The 20,705-nt window shown below is 43.0% G+C and overlaps 1 protein-coding gene across 2 annotated transcripts in view; it reads left to right on the top strand.

Annotated features, from left to right (window-relative positions):
* The window catches only part of LOC139381509 (receptor-type tyrosine-protein phosphatase epsilon-like), a 72,944-nt gene that overhangs the window by 35,465 nt on the left and 16,774 nt on the right, over positions 1-20,705 (top strand). For both annotated transcript variants that reach the window (XM_071125114.1, XM_071125115.1), the window contains 2 exons: positions 6,981-7,077; positions 7,579-7,652. In XM_071125114.1, coding sequence (XP_070981215.1) covers positions 6,981-7,077; positions 7,579-7,652 — 171 coding nt within the window. The remainder of the gene's footprint in view (positions 1-6,980; positions 7,078-7,578; positions 7,653-20,705) is intronic.

Here is a 20,705-nt window from a genome sequence, read left to right as displayed (position 1 = left end):
AAAACCCGTTCTTTCTATATCAAACAAAATTGTAGGGTTGAATATTAACTATAATGAACTTATCCTCTGCAGCAGAGGTAACTCTGGGTCTTCCTTTCCTGTGGTGTTCATCATGAGAGGCAGTTTCATTATAGTGCTTGATGTGTTTTGCGACTGCACTTGAAGAAACTTTCAAAGTTCTTGATTTTTTCATTGACTGATTTCCATGTCTTAAAGTAATGATGGATTGTCGTTTCTCTTTTCTTATTTGAGCTCTTCTTGCCATAATATGGACTTTTTTACCAAATAGGGCTATCTTCTGTATACCACCCCTACCTTTTCACAACACAACTGATTGGCTCAAACACATTAAAACCTCTTCAGTCTACCCCCTCCTTTTTCGAACATTCTGTTAAAAATCGCGCAACATTTCAGCGTCCTGCTACTCATGCCAGGAATATAGTATATGCATATGATTAGTATGTGTGGATAGAAAACACTCGGAAGTTTCTAAAACTGGTTAAATAATGTCTGTGACTATAACAGAACGTGAACAGCAAGCGAAATCCCAAGAAAAACCTGGTCACAAAAACCACAGAAAAGTATTAATCTGCCAGTCTCTGAATTGTTTATTGCAAGCAAAAATATATAGCAGGGAGCTTGCAGTTCCTACAACTTCCACACGATGTAGCCAAAAACATCATTTTCATTGACAAAAATCCTTTGTGTAATGACAAATAGATCCTTCATTCTGTCCAGCATACAGCAATCGATTTTGGAAGAGAGACAAAGGACATCGTTTTCTTGAGTAGCTGCTATTGAATACAGATCGCACAGTGATCAATTTGATCGCTTATTAACGTTTACAAATACCTAAAGTTGGGTTACAAAAGTAGGTTGAAGTGTTTTGTCAAAGAATATAGGCAACTTATAGAATTTTAAAAAATGACGTTGCGTTTTGGAAGGGAGCTTTTTCCTGAAACAGACAGGCTATACAAATGGATATTTTGGGCATACATGGACGGATTTAATCGGGAAAAAGACCCAATTGTGATGTTTATGGAACATATAGGAGTGCCAACAAAGAATATCATCAAAGGTAATGAATGTTTTATATTTTATTTCTGCGTTTTGTGTAGCGCCGGCTACGCTAATTATTTTGTTTACGTCCCCTTCAGGTATATTGGGGTGTTGCATGCTATCAGATAATAGCTTCTCATGCTTTCGCCGAAAAGCATTTTAAAAATTTGACTTGTTGGCTAGATTCACAACGAGTGTAGCTTTAATTCAATACCCTGCAGTGTGTTTTAATGAACATTTGAGTTTTAACGAGTACATTTAGCATTTAGCGTAGCGCATTTGCATTTCCAGGTGTCTAGATGAGACATCTGCGTCTCAGGAAAGAAATTCCACAAATGAACTTTTAACAAGGTACACCTGTTAATTGAAATGCATTCCAGTTGACTACATCATTAAGCTGATTGAACGAATGCCAATAGTGTTTAAAGCTGTCATCAATGCAAAGGGTGGAATCTCAAATATAAATTATATTTTGATTTGTTTAACACTTTTTTGGTTACGACATGGTTCCATATGTGTTATTTCATAGTTTTGATGTCTTCACTATTGTTCTGCAATGTAGAAAATATAAACAATAAAGTTAAAACCTGGAATGAGTAGGTGTGTCCAAATATTTGACTGGTACTGAACATCGAATCTTCGTTATCATTTACAAGCAAAATATCCTGTTGACGCCAGCAATACAAGTAACGCTAATAGTAGAAATAGAGGACTAGAAGAGTGTGCGCGCTGGAGGCCTATGGACAAGTCGACGAGCAGTGAGCTAACACTGTAGGACGAAGGCTTGAGGGATATTATTTGGATAGGATCGGACGACTCAACGTATGAGTTACCCTCGAGCCATCGTCGTTACAAAAATACACAAGCTGTATGAAAGCGAGAGGGCTACGAAAGCGGAGGAGTTGAAATATGCAATGGCTGTTGCTCTCACAGGAGACCACTGGACTTCTGTCTGTATCCATAACTACCTTGGGGTTACTGCGCACCACATCAATAAAAACTGGAAACTGCATTCACATGCTATGGCCATAATGAAGACAGAAGACAGTCACTATGCTGAAACGTGCGCTCGGCATTTCATGGATCTAGCAAAGCAGTGGAACATTGAAAACAAAGTTACCACAGTTTGCACAGACAGTGCACGGAACATGATTGCAGCTGCAAGACATATGCCTTTTGAACACCTGCCCTGCATCGCGCACAGTCTCCAAATGTCCATCGCAGTGTCCCTACAGAACAGCGGTGTCACGTTCTGACCTTAGTTCCTTTGTTTTGTCTTTGTTTTTGTATGGTCAGGGCGTGAGTTAGGGTGGGCAGTCTATGTTTGTTTTTATATGTTGGTTTTTGTGTTCGGCCTAGTATGGTTCTCAATCAGAGGCAGGTGTCGTTAGTTGACTCTGATTGAGAATCATACTTAGGTAGCCTTTTTCCACCTGGGTTTTGTGGGTGTTTATTTTCTGTCTTTGTGTTATGTGTGTATGTCACCAGACTGGACTGTTTTCTTTTGTTCGTTCATTTTGTTATTTTTGTATTGATTCAGTGTTCAGTGCTTCCTTTAATTAAAATTATGAACACTTACCACGCTGCGCTTTGGTCCTTCTCTCTTTCTCCCGAAGACGATCGTTACAGAAACACCCACCAACCAAGGACCAAGCAGCGTGGTAATGGGCAGCAGCAGCAGCGGCCAAAAACACAGGACTCCTGGACATTGGAGGAGATTCTGGACGGCAAGGGACCATGGGCACAGGCTGGAGAATATCGTCGCCCCAAGGCTGAGATGGAGGCAGAGAAAGCAGAGAGGCGGCGGTATGAGGAGGCAGCACGGCAGCGCGGCTGGAAGCCCGAGAGGCAGCCCCAAAAATGTATTGGGGGGTGCACACGGGGAGTGTGGCGAAGACAGGAATGAGACCTGCGTCAACTTCCTGGGCTTACCGGAGAGAGAGAGGGACCGAGCAGGCACCGTTTTATGCGGTGGAGCGCAAGGTGTCCCCCGTGCGCATGCATAGCCCGGTGTGGTACAGTGCAGCACCTCGTATCGGCCGGGCTAGAGTGGGCATCGAGCCAGGTGCCATGAAGCCGGCTCAGCGTGTCTGGTCTCCAGTGCGTCTCCTCGGGCCGGCATACATGGCACCAGCCTTACGCATGGTGTACCCCGGTTCGCCAGCACAGCCCAGTGCGGGTTATTCCACCTCGCCGCACTGGCCTGGCTACGGGGAGCATTCAGCCAGGTAAGGTTGGGCAGGCTCGGTGCTCAAGAGCTCCAGTGCAGCTTCATGGTCCGGTCTGTCCGGTGCCACCTCCACGTACCAGCACTCCGATGGAAGCCCCCCGCACCAGGCTGTCTCTCTGTCTTCTCCCTACAGGTACTCCCGCCTGTCCAGCGCTGCCAGATCCTTCCTCCTCTCCAGCACCGCCAGAGTCTCCCGTCTGTCCTGAGCCACCAGTCTGTCCTGAACCGCCAGAGTCTCCCGTCTGTCCTGATCCGCCAGAGTCTCCCGTCTCTCCTGAGCCGCCAGAGTCTCCCGTCTGTCCTGAGCCGCCAGAGTCTCCCGTCTGTCCTGAGCCGCCAGAGTCTCCCGTCTGTCCTGAGCCGCCAGTCTGTCCTGAGCTGCCAGAGCCGCCAGTCTGTCCTGAGCTGCCAGAGCCGCCAGTCTGTCCTGAGATGCCAGAGCCGCCAGTCTGTCCTGAGCCGTCAGTCAGCCAGGAGCTGCCAGAGCCGTCAGTCAGCCAGGAGCTGCCAGAGCCGTCAGTCAGCCAGGAGCTGCCAGAGCCGTCAGTCAGCCAGTATCTGCCAGAGCCGCCTGTCATGCCGGCGATGCCAGAATCGCCCTTCACTCCGGAGCTGCCGGAGTCTCCCGCCTGTCCGGCGCTGCCGGAATCTCCCGTCCATTCGGGACCTGTTGGCGATGGTCCCCAGTCCGAGGTCGGCGGCGAGGGTCGCCGCTCATAAGAGGCAACAGGGGCGGTTGAGAAGGCAGACAAAAACTATGGTGAAGTAGGGTCCACGTCCCGCGCCAGAGCCGCCACCGCGGACAGACGCCCACCCAGACCCTCCCCTATAGGTTCACAGGTTTTGCGGCTGGACGTATGGTCAGGGCGTGAGTTGGAGTGGGCAGTCTGTTTGTTTTTCTGTTTATTTTCTGTCTTTGTGTTACGTGTGTATGTCACCAGACAGGACTGTTTCGTTTCGTTCGTTCATTTTGTTATTTTTGTGTTGATTCAGTGTTTAGTGCTTCCTTTAATTAAAATTATGAACACTTACCATGCTGCGCTTTGGTCCTCCTCTCTTTCTCCCGAAGACGGTCGTTACAAGCGGGTTTGAACATGCCCTAGCCAAGTGCCGAACAGCCAACCAAACGCTGCATTGCTAGGACAACAGCAAGTTCCAAAAGGGCTAAAGAGGGAGTCATTCTCACAAGATGTCACAACAAGATGGAACTCCACTATGGCCTCTGGCCCAACAGAAAACGAACATCGCCATGCCAATCACAGCTGAACTGGAGAAACTGGAGAAGCTGGATGCACTACGGGAAGGGCTCCCGTAGTGCCTCCAGGTAATATTCTTTATCTCTATATTATTGTTATAATAAGATGTTGTGTGTGTGTCTATGTGTAAGAGAGCAATTGTGTAATTGTGTGTGTGTGTGTGAGAGAGAGAGTCTGTGTGTAACAAGCCTCTCACAATTGACTGAAGTAATTTTGAATTATCTTTCACTGCAGGTACTTGACTGAACTTCTAATATGGAGAGAAGTACATTTCCTGCTCCGTGGTGTTGCCTGCTTTGTGTCATCTCCTTTGGGTGATGGAGAGTTCTGATGATGACCCTGCCTACATGGAAAGATTCAAGCTGACATTCACAACAGACCTGGAGAAACGCAAGGAAAACACCAACCTCACATGGCTGAAGATGGGGGCGGCAGGGTAGCCTAGTGGTTAGAGCGTTGGATTAGTAACTGGAAGGTTGCAAGTTCAAACCCCCGAGCTGACTAGGCACAAATCTGTCATTCTGCCCCTGAACAGGCAGTTTACCCACTGTTCAAGCTGTCATTGAAAATAAGAATTTGTTCTTAACTGACTTGCCTAGTTAAATAAAGGTAAAATAAATAAAAAGATCGCCGTAGCTCTCAACCCAAGGTTTAAGGACCTGATCTGAGAAGGGTGAGGTGTGGGCTTTGGTCAGCTACATTCTGAAGGAATGATAAACTGATAAAGCAACAGAGTCAGAGCCACCAAAAAAGAAAGCTGCCCTTTAGTTGAATTATTCTGAGTCAGACTCTGATGAAGAGGAGGAGTTCATTGAGAAATGTGTTGAGCATTACGAGGCAGAGCCCAGCATCAATATGGAGGATTGTCCACTACAGTGGTGGTCAGAGCATGCAGGGGCAAACACCAGTACCACTCTCTAGGCATATCGTGCAAAAGTAAAGAGCAGCTTTATCATCTGAAAATGTCAACAGTCTTGTTTGTCTTTGGAACTGGCTCAGTGAAAAGAAACTGGAGGACGTGTGTGTGTGTGTGTGTGTGTGTGTGTGTGTGTGTGTGTGTGTGTGTGTGTGTGTGTGTGTTTAACTATTCTTGTGGGGACTTATGGTCTCCACAATAATAGTAAAAAAATTTTTTTGACCAACTGGGGACATTAGACATCAGAACTAGAGTTAGGAGCTAGGGTTCAGGATTCGGTGCTAGGTTTGGATTTAAGGTTAAGGTTAGGGTTTTGTGTTAAGGTTAGGGAAAATTGGATTTTGAATGGGACTGAATTGTGTCCCCCCACAAGGTTACCTGTACAAGAATGTGTGTGTTTGTGAGAGAGAGAGTAAGTACAGGACTTTTCCATCTATTTCTCCCCTATTTTGTGATATCCAATTGCGATCTTGTCTCATCGCTGCAACTCCCCAACGGACTCGGGAGAGGCGAAGGTCAAGTAATGAGTCCTCATGAACATGAACTGCTGAACCGCACTCCTTAACACCTGCCCGCTTAACCTGGAATCCGGCCGCACCAATGTGTCGGAGGAAACACTGTTCAACTGACGAAAAAGTCCGCCTGCAGGCACTCGGCCTGCCACAATGAGTCGCTAGAGCACGATGAACCCCCCCAACCAAACCCTCCCCTAACACTGACGACACTGGGATAATTGTGCACTGCCCTATGGTACTCCCATTCACGGCCGGTTGTGACACAGCCTGGGGTGATGCAGTGCCTTAGACCGCTGTGCCACTCAGGAGGCCGCAATTAATTATTTTAATTGTTTGACAGCCATAATCTATATTTATTTATTTTCAAGTTTGAAAAAAAGTTCCTGACCTCCACTTACACATCATGAAATATATAGAGGAAAACATTACAGGCAGCAGCCTAGAATTAGCTAAATAGAATTCAATGGAATGAACATAAAATGTATGTTAATGTGATTGAAATATATAGGCCTACCTGCCCTATAATGTATTTATCTTTTGCAGTCATCTACATTTTCATTTGAAGCATCATTTTATTATTTGCTTGTATTTGTAGTCAACTTCGTTAGAGACAGATATAGCTCTTGTTTCTGTGTTTAGCGTATATCTTCTGTGTATGAAGTGATGCGTAAGGGGGAAAAAAGCATCTGACGACGCACTTAGCTGTTCTACGGGTGGTCTGAGGCAGTCGGTAAATAGAAAGTGTTTAAGTGCATCTTTAGTAACTATGGTTTTGGGAAACGACTGGCCACTAAAGATGGTTCTAGCGATGAGCTTAACGCTATGAAGGCTCTGGGAAACGAGGCCCAGGACAATCAGCATACATTAACTCGATCCTAAATTTAAACAATTGTTAGACATGCCCAGTGCAATTATCTATTTAAATGGGTGCATATAGATGTGAAAATATTGACAACACTTGTATGTGTAGTATACAAAATAATATATTTATCTTTGTTTCCCAGAAAACCCCACCCCCCAGGGTGCCCATGTACTTTCCTATATGCTGGTTGTCTCTCTTCTTCTCATCATCATCGTTCTCCCGACAGTATACTTCCTAAGGTAACAAACAACACTGGGTGGCTTCACCTCACCCCCATCCTTTCCTTTATCATCAGCCCAGCCCACCCCCACTGTGTGTGTGTGTGTGTGTGTGTGTGTGTGTGTGTGTGTGTGTGTGTGTGTGTGTGTGTGTGTGTGTGTGTGTGTGTGTGTGTGTGTGTGTGTAAGTGTGTGTGTGTGTGTGTGTGTGTGGAAAGTGTTCCAACAACTGCTCTTCCAGTAAAACAGAAAACAAATGCCTAGCTAGGTCATATTATACCATGCTCTCTCTGTCTCACTCACTCACTCACTCACTCACTCACTCTGTCAACTACTCTCTCAGAGGTCAGGATACTCTGTGCTTCTCATGAGAAAGAACAACTTTCAGTACAGATGGTGGGTTTCTATTTCTTCTGACTTGTTGAGCTGAAATATTCTCTTTCATCGGTTATGGTCGGATAACATTTTAGTTCTTTCCTCTTTTGTTTCCTTTTCCTCTTCTCTGTCACAATCTCTGGTTAGGTTTAGAAACCACAGGAAGGCTCTTGTCACCTCAGTTGATAAGAAGATTCCAAATGGCTTCTTGGAAGATCAAGGTACGTTTCACAACTTCCCTTTTCCACATACATCTTATGTATAGGACTGTTGCGGTAACTGTATTACCGCCACACCGGCAGTCATGAGTCTTGACCACAGTAAAATTCCACTTGACCGTTGACTCACAGTAATCTCCTCTTATGCACTCTAGCCATGCGTTTGTTAGTAGTACTTAACTTGCTAACGATCATCAGGTTCTAATGGCCTGGTACTCAGGGCTCAGAGCTGTATTGTCATCTGACATCAACGTGAATGCAATTGAAAATCACATCATACACTTATCATCAAAAGAGTATGTGCTTTTAAAATTCTACTCACTGTGATGATCAATTTGAAGAAAGAAGTTCAACAACAGGTTGAAACTGATTGTAAAACATGGTCGTTGTGGATGTTTCAAAGCCTAACACAACAAAATGGACAGCTTTCGAAAGTGATGGATGATTAATTCAAAACATCCATATGTGACCTGTTTTAGGAAACTAGGCGTATGTCGCGGGTCACAACTTCACAGGAGAGCCGTTTAAACGTAAACTTTTTTATTTGTCAACATGTGTTTTTTGGCAGAAATGCCTTCTCGAACATGTGCACTTTCATGTGCCTTATTAACAAACTTGTATGCCATCTTTAATTATGAATTAAATTGTTAAATTACGAGCCTAGTTGGTTTAGCCATAGAAAAAGCCAGCAACCTTCCCACTAGCCATGATTGGCTGAGATGATGAGTGGGCTGGACATGCCGAGAGAAGTTTGGATTGGTCTGCTATATAGCACACTTCTGTCTATTTGAGCTGGTCAGTATGTCGAGGTAATCCTGTCTAACGCTCCTTCAATTATGTATTAAAACTGCTTAAGTGTTGCTCTCTACTTTCTGGAGGACTGAGTTTTGAAATCAGTGGACTTAGAGTATGATAGCTAAGGAGATGGAGAAAACACATGTTTCCGAATTACATCTTCAAACTAAGGGCAACCATGGCATCCGACAGAAGACGCGTCCAACCATGAATGATGTATATGGGTAAGATAGTCTAGCTAGCCACTGTTGACTAACCCCATTCCGTACAAATGTGTGCAACCGCGGCATTCAAACGAGGCTGCAATGAAAACTAATGGGACTGTAGCAACTGTGTTGGCATCAAAATCTGGGGTGTGAACTACGTTTCTATTCAAGCATTGGTTGACATGGTAATGGTCCGGTAGTATTGGAGAAAACCCCTCTGACACCGTACGTTAAATTGTGACGTGTCATGACGTAACGTACAGCACGCATAATGCAACTAATTCTCTGTCAACTGAATGCATACATTTTTTGCTTCATCACAGCAAGCCATCATGACTCTCAAAAGCCGCGACAGCCTCTGTTTACTTCTGAAGATAACTTTAGCACCGCCCTAAAAACCCAATTCAATTTCGACACAAACCTTCAAATAGGTATGCAATGACACATTATATAAACTCTTTATAGTGTTTTATTTACATTTTAGAGGTGATGTTGGACAGATCGTATGAAAAAGCTGTTTCCCAACATTGGCTCATCTCCCCGTTCCTTGGCACAAAGTAGGTTTCGCTTCCCCACCCACCATTTTTTTAAAGACCCGACGGAGCTCATTGCCTTCTTCAGTTATGCAGAGACGAGCAGCATGAAGGTCTCATCATTGATTGTGCTGGAAAGGGGAGACATTGTGCTTTACAGTGGTATTCATATTACAGTTGACCTGAAAATATTACATTTTTGGCTCTAAAATAAGGTCAATTGTACGTTACAGTGCATTAGCTAACTATACATTTTCAGATATTACACGTTTTAAATTTTGACAAAGACCCATTTGCTTGGCTAGCTATAGCATGATGTTAGCTAGCTAACATTGAACCTGGTTGGTTCGCCACCTGCACACTCATGCAGGGTAGTAATGTCATGAGTTGTGATTATGGTTCATTGTTTACCTAGCTAGCTACATGTCTTAACCAAAGACTCCACTATGCATTTTAGAGCACTCTTGTCTGAGTGTGCCAGAGAGAGCAGAATAGCAATGAATTTACTCACGCTCAACACCCGTTGAATATGGCCGGTGTCAGTAAACGTCTGCAGAAAAGCGTAGTTCAATTGTTGCTAGCAGCATAGTTACAGTCACCAACGCTCTGGATAACATGAAAACAGCCTCACCAGCTCTGCCAGGGTGAGTAAAATGGTCAGAGTGGGGTGTTCTCTCATTATGTGTTTGGAATTAGTCAATGTTAGTCAGTTAGCTTGGGTGCTTGACTGTTGTTGTGAAGTCAGAACGTTCGGATCAACCCTACTCATCGGCCAGAGCATCCGGTGTGCTCTCTGATCACGAAACGGTCTGAATTTACAAACGGACAATCTTACAGCACAGTTGCAGTCACCAATGCTCTGGATAACATACCGGCCTAACCATCTCTGCTAGGGCGAGTAATGTTCAGTGATCTGTTCTCTCTCACTTAAATGTCTGGAAGTAGCTAGCAAGTTAGCTTGGTTGCTTGACTGCTGTTGTTAGTACATTCGGATCCACCCTTAAAGAGATGGGTGGGGATAAAGCTTAATAGGGTGTGAACGATGCTGAATGGGTGTAGACAAAGGGCTCTCCAATAGTAGTACCGAAACATTCAAAGGCCATTTTCTCAAAAGTGAGATTACAAGTTTATCAACTCTCAAAGCAAAAATACTTTCCCATTGTTTATCCACTGTAGTTTATGATATACCATTGGCTACAGAGTCTCTACTTTTATCCAATGTAAAAGACTACATTCAAATTTTGCTACATAAGACCGATTTTGAGCCGGTCGGCACCTATGCATATTAGAGCATATGTATTGGCCTATATATGCAAATATCACATTAAGATAAGAATTCAGACACCTTAGTCATTACTTTGTTGAAGCACCTTTGGCAGTGATTACAGCCTCAAGACTCCTTGTGTATGATGCTACTACATTGGCACACCTGTATTTGGAGAGTTTCTCCCATTCTTCTCTACAAATCCTCTCAAGCTCTGTCAGGTTGGATGGGGAGCTTCGCTACACAGCTATTTTCAGGTCTCTCCAGAGATGTTCGATCGGGTTCAAGTCTGGGCTCAAGATGGGCCACTCAAGGATACTTGTCCCAAAGCCACTCCTGCATTGTCTTGGCTGTGTGCTTAGGGTCATTGTCCTGTTGGAAGGTGAAACTTTGCCCCAGTCTGAGGTCCTGAGCGCTCTGGAGCAGCTTTTCATCAATGATCTCTCTGTACTTTGCGCCGTTAATCTTTCCCTCGATCCTGACTAGTCTCCCAGTCTCTGCCGCTGAAAAACATCCTCACAGCATGATAGTGTGACCACCATATCTCACCATAGAGATGGTGCCAAGTTTACTCCAGACATGACGCATGGCATTCAGGCCAATAGGTTCAATCTTGGTTTCATCAGACCAGAGAATCTGGTTTCTCATGGTCTAAGAGTCCTTTAGAAGCCTGTAGACAAACTCCAAGCAGGCTGTCATGAGGAAAATATACAGTTGAATCAATTTTTGAATAAGGCTGTATGTAACGTGACAAAATGTGGAAAAAGTCAAAGGATCTAAATACTTTCAGAATGCACTGTATATAGACAGGTGTGTGCCTTTCCAAATCAGGTCCAAATCAATTGGATTTACCACAGGTGGACTCCAATCAAGTTGTAGAAACATCTCGAGGATGATCAATAAAAACAGGATGCACCTGAGCTCAATTTCGAGTCTCATAGCAAAGGGTCTGAATACTTATGTAAATTTGAATACATTTGCAAAAAAAAAAAATGTTTTGTTGTAGATTGAGGGGAAAATTTTTTAAATCAATTTTAGAACAAGGCTGTAACGTAACAAAATGTGGAAAGGTCAAGGAGTCTGAATACAGTGCATTTGGAAAGAATATATTCCAAAGGCACGCATCAGCGGCTTCTATGCTGGTGGCCTGGAGATGCTTAACGTGTTTGTTAATTAACGGCCAATTACCATGAGACCGGCAGGCTTTTGCATGACAATAACCGGCTGACATAATTTCATGACCGCCACAGCCCTAATTATGTATACAATATTTAATTTGAACCATTGAGTATGTGTTGTGGGATATGATGCAAGCCTTAGGTTGTGTGTACATAGTTTTTCTTGAATTTCAATACTTATCTGTTCTCTAGATAAGTCGTCACAATCAAAACAAAAAGTCAGGTCTATTCTGTAGCGATATCTTACTGAAGGCATATTCTGCTATTGAGATCTGTCAAGACGAATTAACACGTCTAAAATGGTAGAAAATTATAAAAAGATTCACTGTCTACCTTACCACATGCAGTTGAAGCAAAATTCATTGTAACTTTCTAACCTTGTAATTAATCATTATAATGTATTACATTTGTAAAGCACTTTTCATTATACACACTCTAAAAGTGCATAAAATACAATATTAAAGAAACCAAATAGAAAATAATGAACACAACTAAACAGGGCAACTGACACAAAGAACACAGCTGATGCGACAAGGGACAACAAGTACACTAAGGAGCACAGCTCTCTCTCTTCTCTCCCTCTCTCTCTCTATTGTCAAATTGTTTTATAATTTAATGTGTTTATTGTTTGTCTATCTTTATGTATTTGTCCACAAGTTTATATATGTTTACAACAAGCAAGGGGGAGATATCAAAATAGGGGCATTGGGGAATAATAACATATTGTACGGAATACATTTGTAATGTGCTGAAGCCGTCTCTAGAGTAATGCAAGGTCTCTTTCATGATCATGTGAAATGTCAATTGCTATGGAAATGCTGGGATGTGTTCTTCAATTATGTTAATAAAGGTAATTATGATGCAACTATGACGGTGATACGATATGGATTACAATGATTAATATTAAGGCTAGATGCACTACATGTTACACACATAGACACTCAAACATGCAAATTGGCAGAGCTATTATTTATTTGGACATAACACATTATAGTCTTACTCTTGTACAGACATCATACACACTCATATCATAGCCAATATCATACACATCAACCTACTCAGATTTGTTAGACATAATTTGTTTCAATTTTCTAACATCTGTGGCATTGGCTCACAGGCAAGGGAATAAAACAAATATCGCTAGAACCTACTTCTTGAATTCTAAATATCAGACATTTGAAAGCTCTAGTTTTGACCAACATCTGATGTCAGTAACTTTACAAGTACTAATTATGGTCAATTTAGCCTGAGAATATTATCTAGTTATGGTAAGGGGTGAAATAAGTATAGCTAGTTATAATTGTAATGATTTGGCAGATTATAAAAAAAGAAGATCAGTCTTTACATGGCTAAAAGAAAAGGAATATAACATATACTGTTACGGCTTTCTTCCGATGAAGGAGAGGCGGACCAAAATGCAGCGTGATTCATCTTTAATAAAGATAATGACGAACCATACAAAAACAATAAACGTGAAAACCTAAACAGCCTTATCTGGTGCAAACAAACACAGAGACAGGAACACTCACCCACGAAACACTCAAAGAATATGGCTGCCTAAATATGGTTCCCAATCAGAGACAACGATAAACACCTGCCTCTGATTGAGAACCACTTCGGGCAACCATAGACTTTTCTAGACAACCCCACTATACCACAATCCCAATACCTACAAAAACCCCAAGACAAAACACACCACATAATTAACCCATGTCACACCCTGGCCTGACCAAAATAATAAAGAAAACACAAAATACTAAGACCAGGGCGTGACAGAACCCCCCCCCCCCCCAAGGTGCGGACTCCCGGCCGCACACCTAAACCCATAGCGGAGGGTCCAGGTGGGCGTCTGTCCACGGTGGCGGCGCGGGACGTGGACCCCACTCCAACAAAGTCTCAGTCCACCTGCATCGCGTCCTTAGATTGGCGACCCTCGCCGCCGACCTTGGCCTAGTAACCCTCACCAAGGGCCCCACTGGACCGAGGGGCAGCTCGGGACTGAGTGGCAGCTCGGGACTGAGGGGCAGCTCCGGACTGAGGGGCAGCTCGGGACTGAGGGGCAGCTCGGGACTGAGGGGCAGCTCGGGACTGAGGGGTAGCTCAGTACTGAGAGGAAGCTCAGGACTGAGAGGAAGCTCAGGACTGAGAGGAAGCTCAGGACTGAGAGGAAGCTCAGGCAGGTTGATGGTTCTGGCAGATCCTGGCTGACTGGTGGATCCTGGCTGAATGACGGATCTGGCTGCTCCATGCTGACTGGCGGCTCTGGCTGCTCCATGCTGACTGGCGGCTCTGGCTGCTCCATGCAGACTGGCGGCTCTGGCTGCTCCATGCAGACTGGCGGCTCTGGCGGCTCCATGCAGACTGGCGGCTCTGGCGGCTCCATGCAGACTGGCGGCTCTGGCGGCTCCATGCAGACTGGCGGCTCTGGCGGCTCCATGCAGACTGGCGGCTCTGGCGGCTCCATGCAGACTGGCGGCTCTGGCAGCTCCATGCAGACTGGCGGCTCTGGCGGCTCCATGCAGACTGGCGGCTCTGGCGGCTCCATGCAGACTGGCGGCTCTGGCGGCTCCATGCAGACTGGCGGCTCTGGCGGCTCCATGCAGACTGGCGGCTCTGGCGGCTCCTTGCAGACTGGCGGCTCCTTGCAGACTGGCAGCTCTGGCTGCTCCTTGCAGACTGGCAGCTCTGGCTGCTCCTTGCAGACTGGCAGCTCTGGCTGCTCCTTGCAGACTGGCAGCTCTGGCAGCGCTAAACAGGCGGGAGACTCCGGCAGCGCTAGAGAGGAGGAAGGCTCTGGCAGCGCTGGACAGGCGAAGCGCACTATAGGCCTGGTGCGTGGTGCTGGCACTGGTGGTACTCACCTCCAACACCGGCTCTGGTTCTGGTTTCCTCCTTGGCTCCTTACGATAAACAGGGGGAGTTGGCTCAGGTCTGACTCCGGACTCTGCCACACTCTCCCTGTGCCACCCCCCAAGACATTTTTGGGGCTGACTCTCGGGCTTCCATCCACGCCGCCATGTTCGTCTCTCCAACTCCCTTCTCCTATAACCCTCTTCGCACTGCTCCAGCGAATTCCAGGCGGGCTCCGGCACTCTCCCTGGGTCGACCGCCCACCTGTCTATTTCCTCCCAAGTCGTATAATCCAGACTTCGTTGCTCCTGCCTGTCTCCACGCCGCTTGGTCCTGTTGTGGTTTTCTTCCGTCGAAGGAGAGGCGGACCAAAATGCAGCGTGGTTATTTCAATTCATCTTTAATAAAGATAATGACGAACCATACAAAAACAATAAACGTGAAAACCTAAACAGCCTTATCTGGTGCAAACAAACACAGAGACAGGAACACTCACCCACGAAACACTCAAAGAATATGGCTGCCTAAATATGGTTCCCAATCAGAGACAACGATAAACACCTGCCTCTGATTGAGAACCACTTCGGGCAACCATAGACTTTTCTAGACAACCCCTTTATACCACAATCCCAATACCTACAAAAACCCCAAGACAAAACACACCACATAATTAACCCATGTCACACCCTGGCCTGACCAAAATAATAAAGAAAACACAAAATACTAAGACCAGGGCGTGACATATACTGCTTACAGGAAACTCACTCTTCATCCTTAGATGAAGTTGCGTGGAAAAAGGAATGTGGTGGTGAGATAATTTTCTGTCATGGACAAAGGAACTCAAAGGGTGTGATGATATTAATTAACAAAAATTTCGATCTGAATGTCCAAATAATCAGGAATGATTCACAAAGAAGGTGGATCCCTTTGAATATGTGGACAAAAAATAGATTTGTCTCATTACTCTATATGCTCCAAATCCGGATGATCCACACTTCTTCGAAAAAATGTATACCAATTTATTGAACTTACAGGCAACTATAACACAGTGTTAAGTACCTCAATGAACCGTAAAGGTAATCACTCTACAAACTATCATCACTTAAGGAAATCACAAATATTATGGACACATTAGAAATAGTGGATATTTGGAGACTAATAAACCCCGACCTAGTGAGATATACATGGAGGAGACTTAAATCCAGCTTGTCGTCTTGACTACTTTCTTGTCTCTTTCGCTCTTGCATCAAAGATTTCAAAAGTTTTAATAGGAGACAGAATGTGATCGGATCATCATTTAATTGGCCTTCACATAACTCTTATAGATTTCCCATGTGAACAGGGATATTGGACATGTAATCAAAGTTTACTGGAGGACAACTTATTTTTAACTGAGACAAAATAATTTATAACTGAATTTTTCCAGTATAAAATAGGTTCAGAAAATCCCCTTATTGTTTGTGATACCTTTAAATGTAACTTCAGGGGTCATTCAATTCAATATTCATCAATAATAAAAGCAGTTTCTGGCTAAAGAAACAAGACTAACAAGGGAAATCCATGAACTAATAGTACAGGTACATAGCAATAAAAACGATACTACAGAGATACAAAATAAGTTGGAGGAAAAAGAACTTGAGGAACTTATTCAAGAACGATCTAATGTAATCTATTACAAAAATATAGCAAACTGGATGGAATGTGGAGAAAGATGAACAAACTTCTTCCTGAATCTCCAATACAGGAACGCTAACAGAAAATAATTTGCAGAAACTCGTTACTGAAGACTGAGTCATCTATGATTCTCAAAATTATATTTTAAGAGGAAGCTAATTATTTTAGGTAGATGTTCTCTTTTCCGTCTCATCCTCTCCCACTGAATGAGGATTACGGCAAGGAATTCTTTCCAAATAATATAAAAAATGGAAAATGAACAAATGTATCGAAAGATCAGTGCGAAGGCCAAATTACAGAGGAATAACTTTTTGAGGCTATAAAATCCTTTCAGTCTGGAAAAACCCCAGGGCTTGATGGAATACCAGTAGAGGTATATCAAGTATTTTTTTATATACTAAAAGCTCCATTGTTAGATTGTTTTAACTACTCCTATATAAATGGTAGTCTGTCAGGTAGGTCTGATTTCTCTATTATTAAAACAAGACCCAAATGGCATATATATAAAGACCCGGTCTATCTAAAAAAACTGAAGGCCCCTTACACTTCAATGTTGTGATGCAAAAATACTATGAAATGCATAGCACTCAGAATTAAAAGGGTTTTACAAGGTATTGTTCATCCTGATCAGACATATATTTTACATGGGCGATACATTGGAGATAATATACGACAACTACTAGAAATAATAGAACATTATGAAACATATGAGAAGCCAGGAATGGTATTTATAGCGGATTTTGAAATGGCATTTGATAAAGTAAGACTGGATTTTATTTAAAAATGCCTGGATTTTTTTCAATTTCGGTGATTCTCTTATAAAATAATGTATAGCAACCCGAGGTGTAAAATAGTAAACAACAGCTACTTCTCAGAGTTTTGAATTGTCAAGAGGAGTTAAACGAGGGTGTCCGCTGTCACCATATCGTTATGGCCATCGAAATACTAACTATTAAAATCAGATCCAAGAACAACATTAGAGGATTAGAAATCCAAGGCTTAAAAACGAAGGTGTCCATGTATGCCGATGACTCAAGTTTTATGTTAAGTCCGCAAGATAGATCCCTGCAATGTCTCATTAAAGATCTAGGTACATTTTCTGTACTCTCTGGATGAAAACCTAATTATGATTAGTGTACAATATTACGCATTGGATCCTTAAAAAATAAAACTTTTACATTACCTTGCAGCTTACCTATAAAATGGACTGATGGTGAAGTAGACATACTCGGGATTCATATCACAAAAGATATAAATAAGCTCTCCACAATGAATTTCAATAGAAAACTTTAAAAAAATAGACAAGATCATGCAACCATGGAGAGGTAAATACCTGTCTATTTATGGAAAAATTCCCCGGATTAACTCCTTAGTCATATCTCAGTTTATTCACTTACTTATGGTGCTGCTTACTCCTGTTGATTTGTATTTCAAATCATATGAGCAAAAAATATTTAGCTTTATCTGGGACGCTAAACCAGACAAAATAAAATGAGCCTATCTATATAATGAATCTGAATTGGGTGGGTTGAGATTATTAAATATAAAAGCACTAAACCTCTCTCTAAAAGCTTCACTCATTCAAAAGTTTTATTTGAACCCTAAATGTTTCACGAACCTCGCCGAGGATGGTGCCTCTTCCTGTTCGGGCGGTGCTCGGCGGTCGTCGTCGCCGGCCTATTAGCTGCCATCGATTCCCTTTCCGTTTGTTTTGGGTTATTGGTTAATTGGGTACACCTGTTTTGTATTAGGGTTTGTTTGTAGGGTATTTAGGGGCACTAGGCCCGCTGGGTATTTGTGCGGGCTTGTTTTTTGTTACTCTGTGTTTTGATGGTGTGATTTATTCTTGTATTTATTCTCCGGACTGTTTAGTCCTGTTGTTGTTTTGGACTGGCAACTTATTTACGCCCTGTGTGTTGGCGTGACTGTTTTTGTTGCGCTGGGAAATAAATCTGAAGAAACGACTGAACCCTGCTCTCTGCGCCTGATTCCACCCACCACACCTAGTAGATCGTAACAAAATGGTTCTCAAGTAGATTAATAAGAAAAGCTCATCCATTGTTTAAAAATGGCCTTTGTGCAGATTGCCATGTCTCATTTTCGATTAATTGAAAATGATACTTTTTTCTAAGTATGTCTTTTTCAAACAAGCATTGCAGATCTGGCTTCAATTCCATCCCCCTGAAAAGATAGAACAAATATTATGGCTGAACTCAAATGTGCTCGTTGATAAAATACCTGTATTTATGTTTGAAAAGGGTATTTTGTTCTTAAATTATGTTGTAATGGTAGAGTTATGTCCTTCATGGAATTATCAGAACTGTATGGGAAGGTCTGCTCAATCCAAGAGTACAACCAATTGATTCCAGCTTTGCCCCAAAAATGAAGGAGGCAGGAGGTAGGGAGCTGGTCTGTCTGCCCAATATAAAGGATCAAAACTGGCGGAGGAATAAAAATAGCATAAATAGGAAAGTATACCAGTTTCATTTGAGGACCAGGATGTTGACAACTGTGCCATACAGATTGCAAAATAGTTGGGAAGAGATTTTTGATGTACTGATTCCATGGTACAGGGTGTACGAGTTGATATATAAAACAACACAAGATTCAAGACATCGTGCTTTTAAGCTAAAATTATTATATAGAATTCTTGCCACCAACAAAATGTTGAATATTTGAGGCATAAAATCATCGAAGCTCTGCAGATTTTGTTGTGAGGATACAGAATCAATAGACCATTTATTTTGGTAATGCCCTTAGGTAGCCTTTTTCTGGTCTCAGGTTCAGGAATGGCTGAAAATGCATAGCATTGATCTAAAATTGACCCTAGAAATAGTACTGTTAGGAGATCTGGAGAGAACGGGTCAGTCTATTACTAATATACTAATACTATTAGTAAAAGTATTTATCTTCAACATGCAATTTGTATATTCTATTTGATTAGATAGATTGAAATTGTACATTATACATCATAGCATAGTTGAAAGATGTGTGTTGCGTAGAAAGACGAAATGGGTGGCCAGCAGAGATAGATGGGATGGGCTGAGGGAAGGTATGTGGAATTGGAGACAAGTGGTAGTGGAGTTGCTGTGTGGGAGAGGGAATGATGGTCAAAAGATAAAGGGGGAAAAAATCAAACTTAATAAAAGTACATTTGAATGACACTAAGTGGCAATGTTTTTACAATTAATGCTGGTTTGCCTGAGGCTGATGCCATGCAGGTGTTTGTACACATGCATATACACACACTCTCATTCAAATAAACACATACAAGAACACACACATATACATGTAAAAGTGCCAGACATGCACACAAACATATAAAGTAGGCACTGCTGTTGTGATTTCAGTTGCCCTTGATGTTCTTTGTTTTAAATGTACTGTTATTATAGTTGTTTTTTTTGCATTGTTTTCTGTTTTCTTCTGTCTTTTCCTTTTTTCTCGTTACTTCAATTAGTAATTTATTGATTTTTTTTCTTCCGGGGGGGGGGGGGACGGGGGACTGTGGGAGGAGTCTCAAATGGTTGAGGGACAGCTATTGGTGAACTGTGGGGGGGCCTTGGAGGGTTCTGGTTTCACAAGATTGTGATCATGAAAAAGGAACTATGACATATTTTATATCACTATCACGCACACGCCCTCTCACACACAAGGATGGTTCCGTTGCGGAAAGACTGATAGATGTTTGATAGTGTCTTGATGCTGTATTGTTTGTCCTTCAAGTTCTAATACTTTGATGTTACCCACTCCTTGTGTTTTATGTAATAATTATTTAAAAAAATATATATATAAAAAAAGCAAGCTATCAGCAGAAAGACTTCCTAAAGAGAAAGGTATTTAGGCCCATTTTAATGGAGCCCAGAGTCTGTGGTGCCTTCAGGTGGCCCGGAAGGGCATTCCAGAGGCTGGGGCAGTCTAGCTGAGGGTGCGGGTGGGGTTAAGGGAGGGCAGTTATTTGAGATAAGGAGGGGCATTGCCATGAATACACTGGATAATCAGCAGGAGGGTTTTTGAATTCAATTTGGAATGAGACTGGGAGCCATTGCAGAGATGCCAGGATGGGGATGATGTGGTGGCGTTTCCACACTCTGGCAGCTCTGTTCAGGATGTATTGGAGCTTCTGGAGACTCCTGCCTGGGATCCCAATGAAGAGTGTGTTGCAGTAAACCAGCCTCGAGGAGATAAAGGCATAGACAAGCTTTTCTGTATCAGACTAAGTGAGGGTGGGACAGAGTTTGGAAATGTGCTTGAGGTGATAGAATGATGCTTTACAAAGGTGTCTGATGTGGCGGGTCAAAGGTCAGGGAGGAATCAAAATATATATTTTTATCTATATTATTAAATTATTGCACCCACACTGCTCGCGCGCGCCAACTAGCGTCTGCGTTGCCAAGAGCTAAAATAGATTGCGCTGCAAGTCCTGTCTTTCCCCTGTCCTCATTGGTTTATAGAAGCACGTGCCATCTCCTCATTGGTTATACCCACGTGGGGGATTGAAAGACAAAATAGGTCGGTGGCGGTAATGCACGTAATTTATGAAAGTTGCCAATCGTAAT

This window comes from Oncorhynchus clarkii, chromosome 23, assembly GCF_045791955.1.
Source record: "Oncorhynchus clarkii lewisi isolate Uvic-CL-2024 chromosome 23, UVic_Ocla_1.0, whole genome shotgun sequence".
Lineage (NCBI taxonomy): Eukaryota > Metazoa > Chordata > Actinopteri > Salmoniformes > Salmonidae > Oncorhynchus > Oncorhynchus clarkii.
This window is presented reverse-complemented; position numbering and strand designations above follow the sequence as displayed.